Source organism: Molothrus ater, chromosome 13, assembly GCF_012460135.2.
Source record: "Molothrus ater isolate BHLD 08-10-18 breed brown headed cowbird chromosome 13, BPBGC_Mater_1.1, whole genome shotgun sequence".
NCBI classification, from domain to species: Eukaryota; Metazoa; Chordata; class Aves; order Passeriformes; family Icteridae; genus Molothrus; species Molothrus ater.
The window spans coordinates 13,657,829-13,675,156 of record NC_050490.2 but is presented as its reverse complement, the minus strand read 5'-3'; the positions used below and the strand labels follow the sequence as shown (position 1 = coordinate 13,675,156).

At 41.6% G+C, this 17,328-nt stretch overlaps 1 protein-coding gene across 1 annotated transcript in view; it reads left to right on the top strand.

Moving 5' to 3' along the window:
- Nucleotides 1–17,328, top strand: part of AGBL1 (AGBL carboxypeptidase 1) — a 245,936-nt gene that overhangs the window by 48,206 nt on the left and 180,402 nt on the right. The window contains exons 15-17 of the mRNA XM_054516258.1: nt 3,215–3,302; nt 9,311–9,458; nt 12,952–13,105. Of these exons, the coding sequence (XP_054372233.1) occupies nt 3,215–3,302; nt 9,311–9,458; nt 12,952–13,105 (390 nt within the window). The remainder of the gene's footprint in view (nt 1–3,214; nt 3,303–9,310; nt 9,459–12,951; nt 13,106–17,328) is intronic.

Genomic DNA, 17,328 nt, shown 5'->3' with positions numbered 1-17,328 from the left:
TTATCTAGTAAGACATCTTTGGACTTACTGAAATTTCTGTTAATATTAATGATGATAAAAAATTCTGTTCCTTGCTGTCCTTGAGCTCCTGTCATGGTTCAGGAGGAAGGCAGAATTGTTCAGAAACAGGCAGGGCAAATCCCATCTTTCAATGCCCATTTTAGAAATTATTTCTTGTGCAAGGAGACTCTGGATTGAATTCTTAGCTGGCATGGGCTGGGGGTTTTCTTGGTTTGTTTCCATGGAGCTCTGTTAATTTACACCAGCTCAAGACCTGGCTCAGAATGTTTAATAAGTCTATAATATGAGACTTTGCATTCCTCTGAAGCCCTGTGGCTACAGCCTCTAGCATCACCAGGACGTCTCTCTGAGGATCAATGTACCTATAACAAACAGCTTGAGGAGCTGGGATCACTTGTGTGTGTGAAACTGGCTGGGTGAGTGCCATGATAAATTAAAAGGCATTTACTCTTTAACCCAAAGGGCTGAAGTTCATGTATTCATACAGACCCCAAATGAATTTTTTTGGTCATCTTATACTGCTTACCTGAATTATCAGACAATTCAGTGTGGTGTGTGTGGTAGGAGCCTGAAAATGAAGGATGTTGATGTCCTATTTTAAACCACAATGCAGTTGTTGATGTAGCCCCTAGTCCCTTCACTCTTGTAGCCAGAGATTCTGGCTGTTATTGGTGGAAGGTTGTCATCTGCTAGTTTGGCTGTTGTCAGCATTTATAATCTAATTTTGTGTACCTGAAAAGTGCACATGACTCACATGTTCAAGCATGCAATGAATAATATATTTGGAAGAGAGATGTGAAAATACCATCTGGACTAAGGAGGGAGGCTAAGCCATGGCTTGCTTTTGGATTGCTTGTTTGTGGGGTTGGCTATTAGCAATTCCTCCGTGGGTTCCTTCTGCTGCTCCGAGCAGGCAGTGAAGCTCCAGCTTTTCTGGCTTGGCTGAGCAAGGCTCACTACCCCTTCCAGCACATGCAGAGCATTTGCACAGAGCTGGTAAGAGATGCTGTTTATTTGTCACATTCCCTCTGCACCTTCCTGGGCTAATGCCCACACTCTGAGACAAAAAGCCTGCAGTTGTGATCTAGTGCCAAAGTGCCCTGGGTAGCAATTCTTTGCAGCTCCTGGTTACTTGTCTGGTTTGATTTTTCCCATTTGCTCTTGGTTAGATGGCACTGTGTGACTTTCAAATCAGCAGAAAGGATTTTTAATGAAATAGTTGTGGCCAGGAGCAGAGCGAGACGGGAGGCACAACCTCCACCTCTCTCCTTCCCTCTCTTTTGCTAACTTACTCTGCCATGGGAGATTTCATCAGAACCCAGATTTCAGTTTGTTTTCTAAAACTGAACATTTCCACAGGGGAAGTAAAAAGGAAAAACTGATTTTTTTTTTCCATTAGAATGAGATGGCAGATTAGTAGCAGCCATTGCTCTGAGACAATTTTGTGTTTGAGTCTGTGACAGTGGTCACAGGGGTCTTAGGATGAGGGAAGAGACGTAGATCTGACTCCATATTTCAGAAGGCTTGATTTATTATTTTAAGATATATATTACATTAAAACTACACTAAAATAATAGAAGAAAAGGTTTCATCTCAGAAGGCTAGCTAAGCTAAGAATAGAAAAGAATGAATCAACAAAGGTTTGTGGCTCGGACAGAGAGAGAGCCAGCTGTGCTCTGATTGGCCATTAATTCCAAACATCCACAGGAGACCAATCACAGATCCACCTGTTGCATTCCACAGCAGCAGACAATCATTGTTTACATTTTGTCCCTGAGGCCTCTCAGGTTCTCAGGAAGAAAAAATCCTAAGGAAATGTTTTTAATGAAAAGATGTCTGCGACATGAGTCCTTTGGACTCAGAAGGGCAGGAGCTGGCATTCAGGATATCAAGTGCCCTGCAGACACTGAGCCCCACATCCCTTCCCTGATCACCTGGACAGGCCTGTGTCTCTCAGAATTCGTGGTGACCATGTCCTGGTACCAAATACAGAACTGCCTCTTGTACATAACTCACAGCACTGGTTCAGAAAACATCATTATAGAGGCTGCTCCTGGCTGTGGTGAATTAGTGCTGCCCCACAGCACAGCCCAAGGGGAGCTGGAAAGGCATTGCCGATGATACCTCTGGGCTCCAGCAGTGCTGCAGAATTTAACAGAGAAACCCAAAGGAAGAAGGGAACTGAATAGCTGTTAATGGAAATGTGTCATCAGTATTAATGATTTTCAAACATCACCTCCCCCCAGCACAAGAACAGCCAAGAGAAGGCCCGGGGGGCAACTTATCAACATGCAAAAATACTTGGGAGGGCATTTTTCTCTTTCTTAAATGTGCTCTCACAGAAGTGGTGCCAGCATCATTGCTGGGCTCAGCTGTGGCTGTGCTGGGTCCAGTGGAGCTGCTGACAGGAGCCTCCCCTGCAGCCCCTGGCCGGGGACACCCTGTGCAGAGAGCTCTGCTGGGGAGGGCAGCATCCTCACCCTGCCCTAAAGAGCAGGCAGGTGTGTGCAGCCAAGGACATTGATACAGAAACACCCAGCAGGTGGGCTGGCTTCATGGAGCTGTGAATAATGGATGTGCAACTCGGATCGGAGAAAGCCTTGCCCCCTCAGGGCATGAGATGGTAATGTTTTGGAGGTCAGGAAGAGGTCGTGCTCTGGGATAATGCAGAGCAAAGATGGGTGCTATTGTTATCAGTGTTTATGATGCTTAGCTGTTATTTAGCACTAATAGTAAGTTTAAAACCTTGTAGTTTTTCTTGCCGATTTTGGAAGGCAGGGTTCTGGATGCACCACAGATCTCTGATGCTACGGTAGGATTAAGAGTTCAATAATAGTGCAGCCAAGCATAAAATATTAGACTAACCAAATTACTGATCTTGTTGATGCCTTGATTCATATCATTTTCTTTCCCTTCCTCTGTTTGTAAACAAAATGGTTTGCAAAGGCCAGAAGAATAATTTATTTTTTAATAAACTCCATTCAGCTCATTTCTTCTGGAGAGACTTTTTGTACAGACATGGCTGTCTCAGAACAAAACACAGGGCTTTGGGAATATATTTACTCTGCATAAACTATCAGCAGGGAGAGCACAGAAGAAATAATGATATTACTTCTTTAGCCCTTTCCTTCCCACTCCTGTCTTTTCCTGCCAGGGATGTCCCATCCCCTGAACCTGTCCTGTTTTTCTGTAGGCATGCAGCTGGTGATGTACTCAGTGAGGGAAGCTCTCCAGGGCAGGCCTCGCTGGATTCGGGCAGGCCAGGAGATCTGCTACTACAAGTAAGTGCACCTTTGGTGGATCGTTTGTGCCTTCCTTTTGGTGAATAATTTGTGCCTTCCTTTATCTACTCTTTGGCTCCTGTTAACTGCACTGATGTCATGAGCCTCCTGCCACCAGTGCCCCCTGTTTCAAATGTCTGGAAATTGGTGCTGGCTCAATGTGTTGTGTGCTTCCACCCTCAGACAACAGCCACAAGTGAGATTTGCTGTTAGATGCCAGGGAATGTGGAGAATTCCCTTGCCCAGGAGGAAAGGAGTAGTAGTGTAGTTGTTTTTTCCCCAGGCTGGGAAGAGAAGAGCTGGATGGGATCATTGTTTTTCTGTTGCATACTCAGACTTGTCTAAGAGGTATAGGAGCTGAGGAGCCAAAGAATGGGTTGAATATACAACAGTGGTGTAAAGGAAACCTGACAAGCTCAGTGCTGATATTTGGGCAGGTTGCCTGTTTCAGGCTGCTTTTGCAGTGTGCCAGAGCCTCAGAAGTTGTCCCACTTTCTCTTTGAATTTTTTTTTCAGGAGAGGGCATTATCACAGATTATCCTCTCTCAGCCTAGCATCTGCCTACAGCAATTTGAGTAGCTATTTTATTTTGTTTCAAGTACTTTTTGCTGACCTTCATGCACCTGACCTTAATCTTTTCTACCTCAAGAGCTCACATATGTGGTTCAGTGGTTTCCCTTTACATGCCTGTAATCTCTGGCTTCTCTGAGAATGGGCAGACTTTTCATGCTGGATACCATTGCAGTGGCTTCCCATATCATTAGCAAGGCAGCTATTGTGCAGTGATTAAACAGCAGCTGACTTCCAAGATTAAGCCATGATTGTGCAATTAAGCCTGTAATCAGATTCTTGTTCAGAATATATGAGAGAATTGTTTTATTGATTTGGAATATTCTGTGTTTTCTAGCTGTACATTGAATTATATGTCAACATAATCATCTAGGATAAGTACTTGTTGTCTCCCATTTATTGTGTGTTGCTGGTTCTCACATATTTTTGTACACACAAGAATGTGCATGCGTATATAGAAATAGATTTTCACCTCTACTGAAACTTTAATGTTTTTCTTTCAGTGATTATAAAAGAGATTCTCAGTCATTAGAAGTTGTAGGAGGGAGGGAATGTGAAACTAGTGTGGTTGGGGCTGCTCAGGCTTTGTCTCAGAAGAGGAGGAGTTGGGATTGCCACAGTGATATCACACTGCCAGTATTCTGGGGAAAGAGCTCACTTCAGTTCCATTCAGGATATCCTAAGGTGGGGCTGCATATTTTGAAGGGAATCTCATCCAATTTTTTTTTTTTTACCAGGAGTTATTAATAAATATGGGAAAATAGTGATACACTTTCAAAAACACAGAGGAACCCAGACATGCCTTTAACAGCAAGGCCTTTACAGAGAGACCCCTCTGAGCTGAAGGACAGGGGGAGGAAAAGCTCGTTGGTGAGATGTCTGTGTGAAGCAGGTTGGCTGATCTTTGGCATTCATCTTCCCTGTGGATGGGGTAGCTTACTCATAAAGATGAATGTTGTGGCACTGCTGTGTCACTGTGTTCCTTTCTCATAAGTCTCACAAGACTTTTTATGTTGTGGGGAATATTAGCAGAGCTCTTGTCAGAAAATAGCTGAGTGACACTTCTGCTCTATTTTATTGTCTCTCTGTGAAGTGATAGGATACACCCATGATAAACAGTTGCAGTTACAATAAGATCATCTAATTCTCTCGCTGTCTTGGCAGCTTTTGTGCACTGAATAATATTCCTTCCTGGCAAATTATTTAAGGAATAATGGCAGCTGAGTGTTGAATTGGTGACAATGTGCTTGTGCCTTTGGTTTCATGGCTCATTCTAAGCATATTATCTAACCTCCAGCTTTTTCAGAGAGTAGTCAGGTCAGATAGTTATGAGGTACATGGAGTGTTTTGTTCTCACATCAGCACTAAAAACTTGGCTGTTTAGTGATTGCAACAATGTCAGAATTAGGTCTTCTCTTTTCAGCATCTTTATAATCACATTAGATGAAATAAACATCATACATTAGCAGGTCACTTCTCTGCTCTAATGATATCTGTGAGAGGGTGAGACATCAGCCTCTCTCTGAGAGCACCTGGCCTTTGCAGTGTGGCTGAACACCTTAATGGCACAATGGGAATGTTCATCTTCAGCTGGGATTCTGCCTGAAACATCGACAACAAAAATATCTGATCACGGATTTGCTCTTTGGAAAGGAAGTTTTGTTGTGCATTTTCTGCTTTCCAATGTGGCAGGCCCAAAATAACAGCCATGCCCAGTAAATTGTTAAATACAGCTTTTTATGGTATGGATCAGGGTGTTACTAAAGTGTCTTGCACTTAATAACCATACTTAGAGATGTAAAGAAGTCCAGACATGGAAAATGAGGACACCAAACTTCAGGTGGGAAGTATTTTGGACCAAGGAAATACATCAACAGATTAGAAGAAAGAAAAATTTTACTTTCTGTTTGAACACTGTTTTGAAGTGGCCCAGAAGTCTGGGATATTTCTTTGGCCATTTTAGTCTAAGCTGAACATGCCATATTCCATCATCTAACAGTACTAAAATACATTTAGTATTTTACAATACTAAATGCTGCAGATAGGAAGCCTAAAGATCAGATGGCCAAGAGATATTGTTCCTGAATCACTTGGTGCTTTTGAATTACAACCCAGGTCCTTTCCTGCCTGCATCTTTGTCCAGGCTGCTTCACCTGTCTGTTATTCCCCCCTTACAAAGGGTGGAAAATTAGAGTCATTTATCTGCCACCCAAAGAATGGAACCGATAAGTGGGGAAGCGTGTTTTAATCAGATAGTGTTTGCAAAGATTTTTTTTTTAAGCTCAAAAAATTATCTTGCAGAGTAAGAGATAAGTAGTATTATAATTATTATTAATTAACTCTTCATCACTGCTATGCTGGAAATACAATACTTGTGCATTTTTGTTCTGAAGGAGAGCAGCAAACAAAGTGATTTCACTACTACAAAGTGACTGAAAGACACAGTAGATACAGCTTACCTGTTCATTGAGAAAACTACACTTGGGTCTCTTTTTTTTTTTTTTCACTCCAATAACCAGTGTGTTGGCTTCTAGAAAGCATGAGAGACTTTCAACATGTTTTTGAAAGAGAAGACAAATAAGGTAGTGGGGACCAGATGTTGCCAGAGTCCTTTATTCCTTTCCTTTTCCTTGCTTGTTACTTTAGGCTCTATGCTGGTTTTCGTAGGGTGTTGTGATGAAAAAGTGGTGAGGAATTAAAAGGAATCAATCTGGTGGAGGAGAAAGGAAGCAATAGAGTTATTTTGGCTTGACAGAAGTAGGAGGAGAGGGAGGCACAGAGGAAAATTTTATTTTTTTTAGGTTTCTTTCAAAAATATTCAGAGCTACTGCTTTGTGTGATGGATTGTGAGGAGACCAGATTATATACAGTAAAAGTACATGATCATTTACACTGCTTACACACAGGGGCTTTTCTTTTCAGTGCAAGACTGAAGACTATTGAAGCCAAAGCCACCTGTAAACTTGCTGTTACTGCCAGATAGCTTGCTGTGGATTGAAGCAGGTGTCAACAAGTGATTCAAAAGTCTGGAGATGTCTTTTCTGGCTGGGTAGTTGGGTGGAACAGCAGAGATGCTGGGGACAAGGATGAAATGTGCTGCTGAGCAGTGCTGTGAGAGCATCCCTGCCTGGGGGATCGTGTCTGAGCAGGCAGGAGTGAGCAGCACTGAACTCCCAGTGTGGTATCAAGGTCAGAGGTGTCTCTTGCTGCAAAACCCCTGGGTTAAAGTGGCCATTTTGGGTAGGAGAGGACATTTGTCTGACTTGTCTGCGAATTACAGACTCCAGAGGGAGGAGCCTTTACTCCAGAGTGCTTGGGGCAGGTGGGAGTAATGCCTATGCCGGATATTTAGGCAGTATCTGCCTGCAAAGACCTTCTTCCTCCCACACCTCTAACCACAAATGTCAACTTGGAGGGGAGGACTTGGAAGAATTCAGCACTTTAGTGACCATACTTTATGAATAAGATGATCTAACCTTCCAAGTGGCCCCGAGTATAATAGAGGCCATGGAGGTGAGCATTTTCCTTCTGCACCATGCAGGAAATGGTTCTTAATTATCCTTCATTGTCAAAATTAACAGGAACTATATTAAATGTCATTATTCTGACTTCAAAAAGATACCAGACTTTAACCCTTGATCCAGTGAAATACAGATATAAATGCTAAGTTCATATTTCTATATTTGTGCGTTTATTGAATTTTTTTTTCTCTTTTAGTCTTTGTCCAATATTAAGGTGCTTTATTTTCAAAAGAAATGTTGGGGTAAAGCATTCAACTGAGAATAAAATCATAGGCTTTTCAGGTTGCCACTGTGACTCAGTGTTCCTGCAATATCTATTGATCCAGTTGGTATCACTCACCCCACATGTTCCTAACTATTGAATTCAAGTGAAAACCCAGCAGCATTGTATTGTCTCTCCCTTATGAAAAAGAGCTGATTATTTTGGAGAATTTGACAAGAATAATTATCTTTTCTCTCCACCCCTTTGAATAAAAATGAACGGCAGCAAAATAAACTAGTATTGTAAAATTCAGGAGTTGAAATTGCATCTTTTGGTTGCCTCTTCTATTTTGCATTTTAATGCAACATTGATGATAACATTTGTCAAAGAAACCTCACAGTCCTTCAGAATCAGAGGGTTTGGCAACAGCATAATTGGTGCAATGTGGGAAAAATATTGTTTGAAATGTACTTATGGATGCAATTTGCTCTGAGGCTTCTCCCTAAAAGTGTATGATTTGTCACTTCATCTCTGCTGAAAGAAAACTTTCCTACTCAGCCTGAAGTCATCTCTTCATCAGAGTAAGTCTCCTGCAAGAGATCAGCTCCTGTCCCTAGACTGAGGAGCTTGTTACAAGATTTGCAGTCTTACTGAAGGCAGTGTCAAGGATTTGTGTGCTCTCTTAGACCCTGTCAGTACTGACCAGCCTCACCCAGGGCTCTGCTGCAGTGAGGCTCCAGCTCAGTCACTACTGTGTCCCTGCTGCTGTGTCCCTGCTTTGCTGCGCGTCCTGATCTGGATCCTGACCCATGAAGGGACCTGCTGGCTGCACCCAGACCTGCCTCACCCCCACAATCTTGTCTGATGCTCTGAATTCGTGGTTGAGCTCCTCTGCTGTCCCCAGGCATGCCCTGATCAGGTGCTGTGGGACATGACCCTGCCTCAAGAGTTCTCTGCTCTTCTGGCTTCCATGTCAAGCTCAGCTCCCTATTTTTGAGGGAGCAGCTAGTCCTCACTGTTCCCTGAGAGGGAGAGGGTCAAATCTTCAGAACAAAGAGGGTTACAAAGAAGAATTTTTGGGTTGGTCACAACTGGAAAATCTACACGAGGTCACTTCTCTTTCATGTCCAGTCTCTACCCAAACCCACTCTTTTCTATCTTCTCTGCAGTGTCTTTGATGGTATTTGAAATATATTTGACTGTTCTATTTATTATTTATTTTTATTCCTGAAATATCTTTTTTTTTTCCTGTGGTGGAACTGAATTTGGTAGGGTATTCATATTTTCTAAATCTCCAGGCTTTTTGTAGAGTATTTTCTTATGGCATTGTTCAGGGCTGTGAATAGGAACCTGCCTCTCTGAGCAAGATAATGTGAATATCTGAAGAAATACAGCAATTTTAGCTGAATGCATAGTTTAAATATGTCTGGACTCTGCTATATGAGCTACTATTAGCTGACTGCTTCTTTATTTGCATCTTAACAAAACGAAGCATTAATGGATTTTATTTTCCTAGGAGAGGGCTCCCATCCCTCAGCAGCCTGTGGCTGGCAGTGCCCTGCACTGCCACGTGTAGTTCTGCCTCCCAACTCCCTGCTGGGCTTTGTGTCCTGTTGTGTGGATGCTTCTCTGAATGCTTATTTTTCCCATAGCTGCTTCAAATGCACATCTAGAAGTGCAAAGCATTTACTTTCCTCCTCTTTCTCTCCTTCCAGAAACCACTACCGCTGCAGGAGTGCAGCTGCAGGAGGGAGTGTGAGGAGAAGGTTCTACTACACCCTCACCTTCAGCATCAAGTTCCCTCACAAAGATGATGTCTGCTACCTGGCCTACCACTACCCCTACACCTACTCCACAATGATGGTAATGCTGACATGTCCACCTAGATAAGATAATGGTGGGAGCTGCTTGGCTATGTGCAGGTTTTGAGATGGCACAGAGGATTGATTTCACAGCTCCTCATCCCTGGGAGTGCTCAGAGGCAGGTTGGATGGGGCTTTGAGTGACCTGGTCTAGGGGAATGTGTCCCTCCCCATGGCAGGGGGTTGGAATGAGATGATCCTTAAGCTCCCTTCCCACTGAAACCATTCTGTGATCATTGGTGTCACGGCTTTGTTTTGCCAGCTGTAAAGCCCAGAATGCTGTAGAAGAAAAGAAATTTCTCTGTGGGACAAGCTGAGCACAAATCATCAGTGCCAGTCATAACACAGACCAAAGGTGTCTCCACTCACCTGGGGCAGCAGGATCCTCCTGCTGGGAAGCAGGGGCTAAACCCTAATGACAGCTCAGATGTGCTGCCTGCTCCTCTCCTGGCACAGGGTAGCAGCCCAGCTTTCAGAGCTGCACCCAGCATTACCAGGCTGCTGGACCTCATCTGATACTTTACCAGCTCTTTCCTCAGTGCCAGCTGGAGTGTCAGTAGGAATTTGTGACACTCCCACCAGTGCTGTCAGTACAGAAACTAAAAGAATACAACTCCACAGCATAAATTTAGTTAGTGAGTTGTACCAAGTTTTTTTGCTGGGCACAGGTTTGTTTTCCACAGCCTCTTCTGAGGAAAGGGGTGGATGGTAAGGGAATTTTCTGGGAAATGCATCCAATGTGCTTCCTCTATAATTGATGTAGGGGAGATAGGATGAAAGAAGTGAAATGAATAGTTCTGGGAGTAGCTTTGCTTTGATGGTAAAGATGAGAATAATGCTACTGCAAATAAAAGCACACAGTTCCAGTAAATCAGTTTCCCTCCCTTCTCACTTCAGTTTCCATTGTCAACACATTTTGGGCAATACATGCTGGTGTGGGCTGGTGGAGTTTGAGGACACTGTGTTTTTCATAATGACATCAGTTTGCCATAAGCAGATTTTGGAGGCTCTGCTTTCCAGGGGACAGTGTCCTGCCCCAGGACTCACTGTGCTGCCTGTCACACCAGCAGAGTGAGGCTTGGATTGATTCCCACTCAAGAAAGCCTCTTGTCAACTGTTTTGCATCCCATTATAGACATTCAAAGAAACTGCTTCCAATATCTGAGGCCAGTCCAGCCTTCAGTCCAAAATATGTCTGTCAGCTCACTTCTCATCAGTTACTCCCAGTTACTCCTAAAGTTCCTTGGGAGGAGGAGTCTGTGCTCCAGTGGTGGGGTCTGACCTTTAGCTCTGAAGGCACAAATATCTACAGTCTGCAGGGCAAAAAAAGAGATGCAATACTGAAGAATTGGTTGGACTTATTCACCACCATACATTTCACATAAATGCAGTGCTTCATCATTATTTTACTGTTATTGATTTCTATCTTTTGCTGGCACAAAGCAAGAGAGACTTGGAGAGTTTGTGTGCTCTGAGAATGACTGAATATCTCACCTGCTCCTGAGTGAATAGAATAGAGATGAAAAAGATGTTATTCCTAGGCTTCCAGGACCAGGTCTTTAAGTATTTCACTGTCTCTTCAAATAAAAAGCTCATTGAAGTTAAAGGGAATTTTGCCCCAGGAAAAGTTTTAAATGAACTCGGACACAATAAGGACCATAAAGTTTGGTAAATGGGAATTATGGGTGGAAAAGGCTGATAGATTGTCATGTCCAGCTCTAGCTAAAGCAAAATCACTATTTCTAATAATTCTGAAAGGCTTCTTTACTTGGGCTAATTTAAAATGTCCAGTGATGCACTATACACATCTCCATTTTACTTTTATTTCCACAGTAAATAAACTAAATCAGGTTTGTGCATCAGTAGATTGCATTTTAAAGCATTTGTCCACTGGTGAAATGTGTTGGTTTTACATATCAATAATAAATTAAAACTGATTATGAACCCAAGGGCTCAATTAAAGACATAGTGCTTTGGGGAAGAAGATAAACTTGTATATGGAGTTAGTAATTTGAAAATGTTTTTAAATATCATATATATTTAATGGTTATAGGCATATTTGCAGGAAATATTACAGAATCCTATTTGAACTGGATTCACTCTGCAGTTCATTACTTCTTGTCCATTGGTAATTACATTTCTTTTATGAACAGTAATTTATCTATTTTTACATCACAGTATTAATTGTTTTGGTATCTAGCTGAAATCTCTGTGGTAGCTATACCCAATTAAGTTTCACTGGGTACCAGGAACATAAGTAAATGATGATATTGAGTTCTCTGTATCTATGTGTGACTGTTAAATGCATTTAATAATTGAATTTACTTTATAGAGCTGTATTTTAATTGTTTTATAACATAGCTGACTGTAAATTTCAGTTCTGTGTTTACATGGCTCTATTTGAATGCTGAGAAAGCAGTCTGAAACATGGTGAGCTCCAAGATTTGATAAACAGGAACGTGGTGTCCCATAAATGTAGATTAAAATTGAACCCTGACTCATAGGGACAAACCCTCACCCTGTGAGGGTCACTGAGTGAACTGAAGTTTTAATTTTTGTTAGGACAAGCGTGCTCACTGCACCTATTCCTACCAACTGGGGGACAACTGGTGCTGCCCAGCACTCAGCACCAGCCCACAGGGGCAGTGCTCACCCTCCTCAGCTGCACTGCAGACAGACAGACAGAGCCACACTTCATCTGCTGTGTGGGTGACAAGTGGCTCCATGTCTAATGAGCTGATCGCAATTTCTTCCAAAAAGTCTTTCTTCTCGGCTGCCAGTTCTTTTCCTCAAATTTCTCAAGAAGTTGTTGGTCTTTAGAATTATTTAAAGCTGTCACAAACTTTGGGGGGGGGGGGTGGGGAGAAAAATCTCCCTTTTTTAAATAACTTCTTGGAAAGACACTCTTCAAATTTCCCACTACTGATTGTACAAAATGTTGTTTCGATATAAACTTTTTGGCTGCCTCTGATATGGAGTTGTCACTGAGTTTCACTGGCATGTGCTTGACAGCTAGGCAATCAATTCTGTAAATGTTCAAAAGTGGTGAGTTTTCTCACATTTCTACAAAACTCTTATTAAAATATAAAGAGTAAATGCTTCTCTTTTGGATTTCGTGTATGCATAGAAATTTCATTATGCTAACAAAAGCACCTAGGAACTGTTCAGGCAAAATCATAGGATAGTTTGGGCTGGAAGGGACATTTAAAGGTCATCTGGTCCAACCTCTCTGCAATAAAAAGGGACTTCCTCAAATAGATAATGATATAAGAATAAATATTCTGTGCAGCTTCAGTGAACTGGGATGCATTGTGAATGGCTTGTGCGTATTTGTGGGATGTAAAAGGTGCTGATATTAACTGGCAAAAGAGAGCAGCTGGGAAGTTAGCAAGATATGAAATTAGTATCAAAAATCATATACAGCTACTGGAATAAAATCAGGTTTTATAGACTGTGAACTCCTTTATAAATCTGCTTCCTTGCTTCTTTTTCAGTCCCATCTTGATATCCTGGAACAAAATAGGAACCCTAAGAAGGTTTACTGGAGGCAGCAGACACTCTGCCAGACTCTAGGAGGAAATCCATGCCCACTTCTCACAATCACTGCCATGCCTGAGTCTAAAAACAGAGATGACCTGGAGCAGTTCTGTAAGTAGCCCAAGGAAGCATTAAAAAAGATGCTGGTGAATTGTGCTCATGTCAGTGGTGACAATAACAACCTCTTTTGTGAACATGCTGATTTTCTTGTCTTTCTCATTTGGAAAAAGGAATATAAATATGAGGAATAGCCAAATATAATGCTTTTTAAAAATTACAGGTTTGCCTGAAAGAGGGAGGAGAACTGATACCATTTTTTACTTCTAATTTCTCTTCAATGATGTAAAACATTTGAAAAGTTCAAAATAAAATATTTCCTAGGGAAAAAAAAACTGTGAAATAACTAATTCAACAAGATTTAAAAAATATTTTATGTTTTCTACTAAAATCTTTATGTATTTTGAAGTCTTAAATTGAGAAAAACCAAAACCAAGATAACTCATTCCAAGCTGGACCAGTAATTGAAGTCTTCTGGTGAAATTCCAGTTCCTGCAGTGTGCCCAGCAGATCCATCTGGACACAATATATCTCTTTGCATTCTGTCTGAGACCATACTGATTATGTTCTGTTTAATAGTAAATATTATAATTGCCATTTTATATCTAGAGCTGATTATTTCTCATTGTGAGAGCCAAAGATTTAGACCTTCAGTGGCCCTGATGAACAAGATTAACATTTGCATGTTTCTGTAGCTCAACAGCAAGTGTTAAGATTTTGATTAGCATCACATTAGGTTAGCTTTGATTTTAGAGCCTAAATCATTAACTGCTTATATGTAGGTTGATTTTTAGGTGTACAGTGAATTTTTTTACGTCTTCAAACATAACACAGGTTGAGACCTTTGAGACTTGTGGATATTTAAATTGTCTTAGGATCGTTTTAGATGTTAACTGAATACTCTTCATTAGCTCACTTAGGCACTAGGCTAGACGATTCCAAAGGGATTCTGTGACATGAACCACAGTTCTCATTGCAGTCTTCTTCTAAACTAAAAGGGACTTGAAATATGAGAGCTGGTGAAAATTATTGCTATCCTTTTTGGTCCAGGTTTAGAGCAGAGTGACTGCAGCTATGCTGATATTACAGTGTAATCATCCACAGCTCTTACCTTTTTACTGTAATAACTTGATTACGAATTCAGCTTTTACCTTGGATTAGCAAATTTGTATCATGAACATGCTTTTCTTGGTTGAAATACTAAAGCAAAATAGCCAAGTACAGGATACATGGGGAATTTATAATCTCCATGCATAGCTTTAATTGTGGCTGTCCATGCCTGGCTTGAAGGGAGAATTCCTGCCCTTAAGCCCTTCTTTTCCATGATAATGATGACACAGAAAACCAGTGGGTGGGAGTTGGGGAAGGGGAGTTTGGTTATCTAAAGCAGCCTTTGGCACATGGCAGTGATCACCTGGTCAGGTGTTATTTGCTGACACCTCCTGGCAGAAGAGGTCTCAAGGGGGCAACTGAGAGTAAGTTGGAATATTTTATTTGGGGGTTGGAGCCATCTGGAAGAGGCATGCAGTGAACAAGATTTTCTGCCCAAGTGAGAAGCCCTTTCCAATGGTGGTACAAAGCAAAAACTGAGGTAACATCTGGGTTTATCTAAGCAAGGGCTTGGAGTGAGTCAGTCGCATGAGGAGTCACTGTCCTAAACACTGGACTTCTGTTCTTTTGGTTTTGAAAGGACTTTCTGAAAGGAGTGTTTTGTGATAGGAAAGCAAAAAAAAGAAAAAAAAAATCAAGAAAGTGTTGAGATATAAATGTGACCATGTTGGGAGGCAAGGCCATTTTCTGGAGCACTGTATTCTCAGAGTATATTAGATTCCTTCCTGCAGTGTTAGAAGAGAGCCTGGCAGGTTTTCAAAGGTTGTTAACCTGTCTACACAGACAAGGCTTGGCTTGCTTATTCAGCCCAGGTTTGCTGAAAGATTCATAAGGCATCCATGAATAATTTGGACAGATACTTTTCCTGAATGCTTCAGTCTGTTTAATATACTGCAGCTAGGTTCAAATCCCAATTATGTGGCTTAAGTCCTCTTTATTTCAATAGAAATAAATATCTCATGCCTTGTGGTAGTACCTGAAGCCAGTGGGAGCTTGTAGTTCTCCCTGAAATGCCATGAAATCCTGTGACATTAACCCTTCCTCTGAAGCCTTGCACAACAATAAGACTGCAGACTTTCTATCCATGAGCCCATGAAACTCAAAAGAGAACGTGTAGAAACCCCAATTGTCCAACTGAAAGAGAAGTTTTTCTGGAGGAAAGAGATTGTCAAGGCAACACAGCTTCACTCAAGTTTTCAAGACTGTAAAAGTAAACACCAATACTCTTAAGTGATGAAAATATTTATTGTTGTATCAAGTGGAAGAACAGCAAGGCAGCACACCATGTTTTATGCTGTGGGGGATGCCTGTGGGCAAATCTGAATAATCATGTATGTGCTTATTTTGTTTGAGTAGCTTGGATAATTATGGCTTTTGGGGATGCACTTAGTCTAATTTGTGCTGCTTTGTGTTGCTTTGATCAGCAGTTACTTCTCAGCTTCCTCATTTTGTATGACATACCCATCTTTCTGTGAAGTGTTTTGGCTGATGGAAGGACCTGTTTGTCAATGTTTTCCATGCTAAAAACATAACTCAAGAGCAACAACTTAGAGCTAAATATGAAGAGACCAAAGGGTGGAGGATTTCTCTGCAATAAATCCCATGGCTATGTACAGTCTCCATGGGTATTTCAGCTTGAGAACGAATGTGGAGCTCCAGCACTGGGGAACTTGGCACATAGATAATGAATAAAAATGGACAGCCCTTGTTTTTCCTTCTGGTTCAGGCCAATGCACAGTTTTCATGAGCTATAGTCATTTTGATTTCTATCAAACTTATGTTGCCTTTGTTACATGTGTTAATCTGTACCTTGAGAGATTCTTTTCAGCAATGCCAGTGGCACAAATCTCACCAGGACCTTGTAATTCCTGCACTGGGTCATATTGAAATAGTCTAAATCTTTCTCAAGTACAGACACGTGGGGATAAGGAAACATCATATAAAGAGGCACAGGGTGAGTGAGGAGCACTGGGAAGGCAGCAGGGTCAGCCTGGTAGGAGTGCAGTGGGAAGGAGTTATTTTGTATTGGAAGTGCCCAGGGAGAGTGAGGGCATGGCATCCTCTGTGTCAGCTGTGCTTTACTTCCCTTCCTCAACTCTTTCAGATTGCTCTTGTCAGGCTTTTGATTAATGTGGTCCTAGGATGGTTAAATTTGTCTGAGTTAAATTTATTAATGTGCACCTTGTTAATAGGAAGCACAAGCCATGCTGCAGGGAAGAAAAATGGGCTACTTCTCTCCTGCATTATGCCTTGTTTGTGTGAGGCTTTGATATTCACTTTAGGCTCCTTTCTCCTTCCACTCTTTATATCTGCCCTTTATATGATGGTGGTGCACTGAATAATTTTTATTAAATGTTTGCTTGTAAAATTGATATGAAGACAGAAGGAAGTGAGGTGGGAACTCTTTGGCCTCCCGTGCTTTTACTCTTGTTCATGCAACCACTCAGTTGCAATCACACAACCTCCACTCAAACTTGATCCATGTCTGTAGGTTCCTGGGCTGGTCAATGGTTCCTGCTGGGCTTTGCAGCTCCATAGACTTGAACAAACAGAGACTGAGAGGGTCTATTTTGTTTTTTGTGGTTGCTTTTTAACTTAATCTTGCCCTTCCTGCCATCAGATGGAGAAGACTCAGCATCCAGCTAGTAGAGACATCTTTAATACCCTTTCTAAGTGCAATATCCTCATGGTCTTGTGATAAAGGTAAAATCATTCTGACTTTATTTCTGGCTATGTTAGGTCTGCCTGATGAGAGCTAAAGGGACTTCTGAAGGGAGAGCAATTCCCAATATCTTTCAGAGCATTCTCAAATGAATGCAGAAACAAAAAGCTTGCAAATCTTGGTGCCAGCTCCTTGCTTGATGAATTAATAGGTGTTTGCAGAGCTCTGATTTTCTTGTTTGCCACACACACAGAGCCCAGTGAAGGCAGTGTTAGCAGTATGTATGTGTACTCAGTAATAGTTTGCAAACTCTTAATTCACAGTATTATTTATGCATGTGTGCAGTGTGTAACTCCACTAAACTCCCTGGCAGACAGCTGAGTAGACCCTGCAAGCAGTAGGATACTGTTGTGACAGAGCAAATGGACAGATTAACTCTTCAAAGAAGTGTAAGGAAAATATCTAAACACTGACACACAGGCAATGACAAAATTGTATTCTTGTT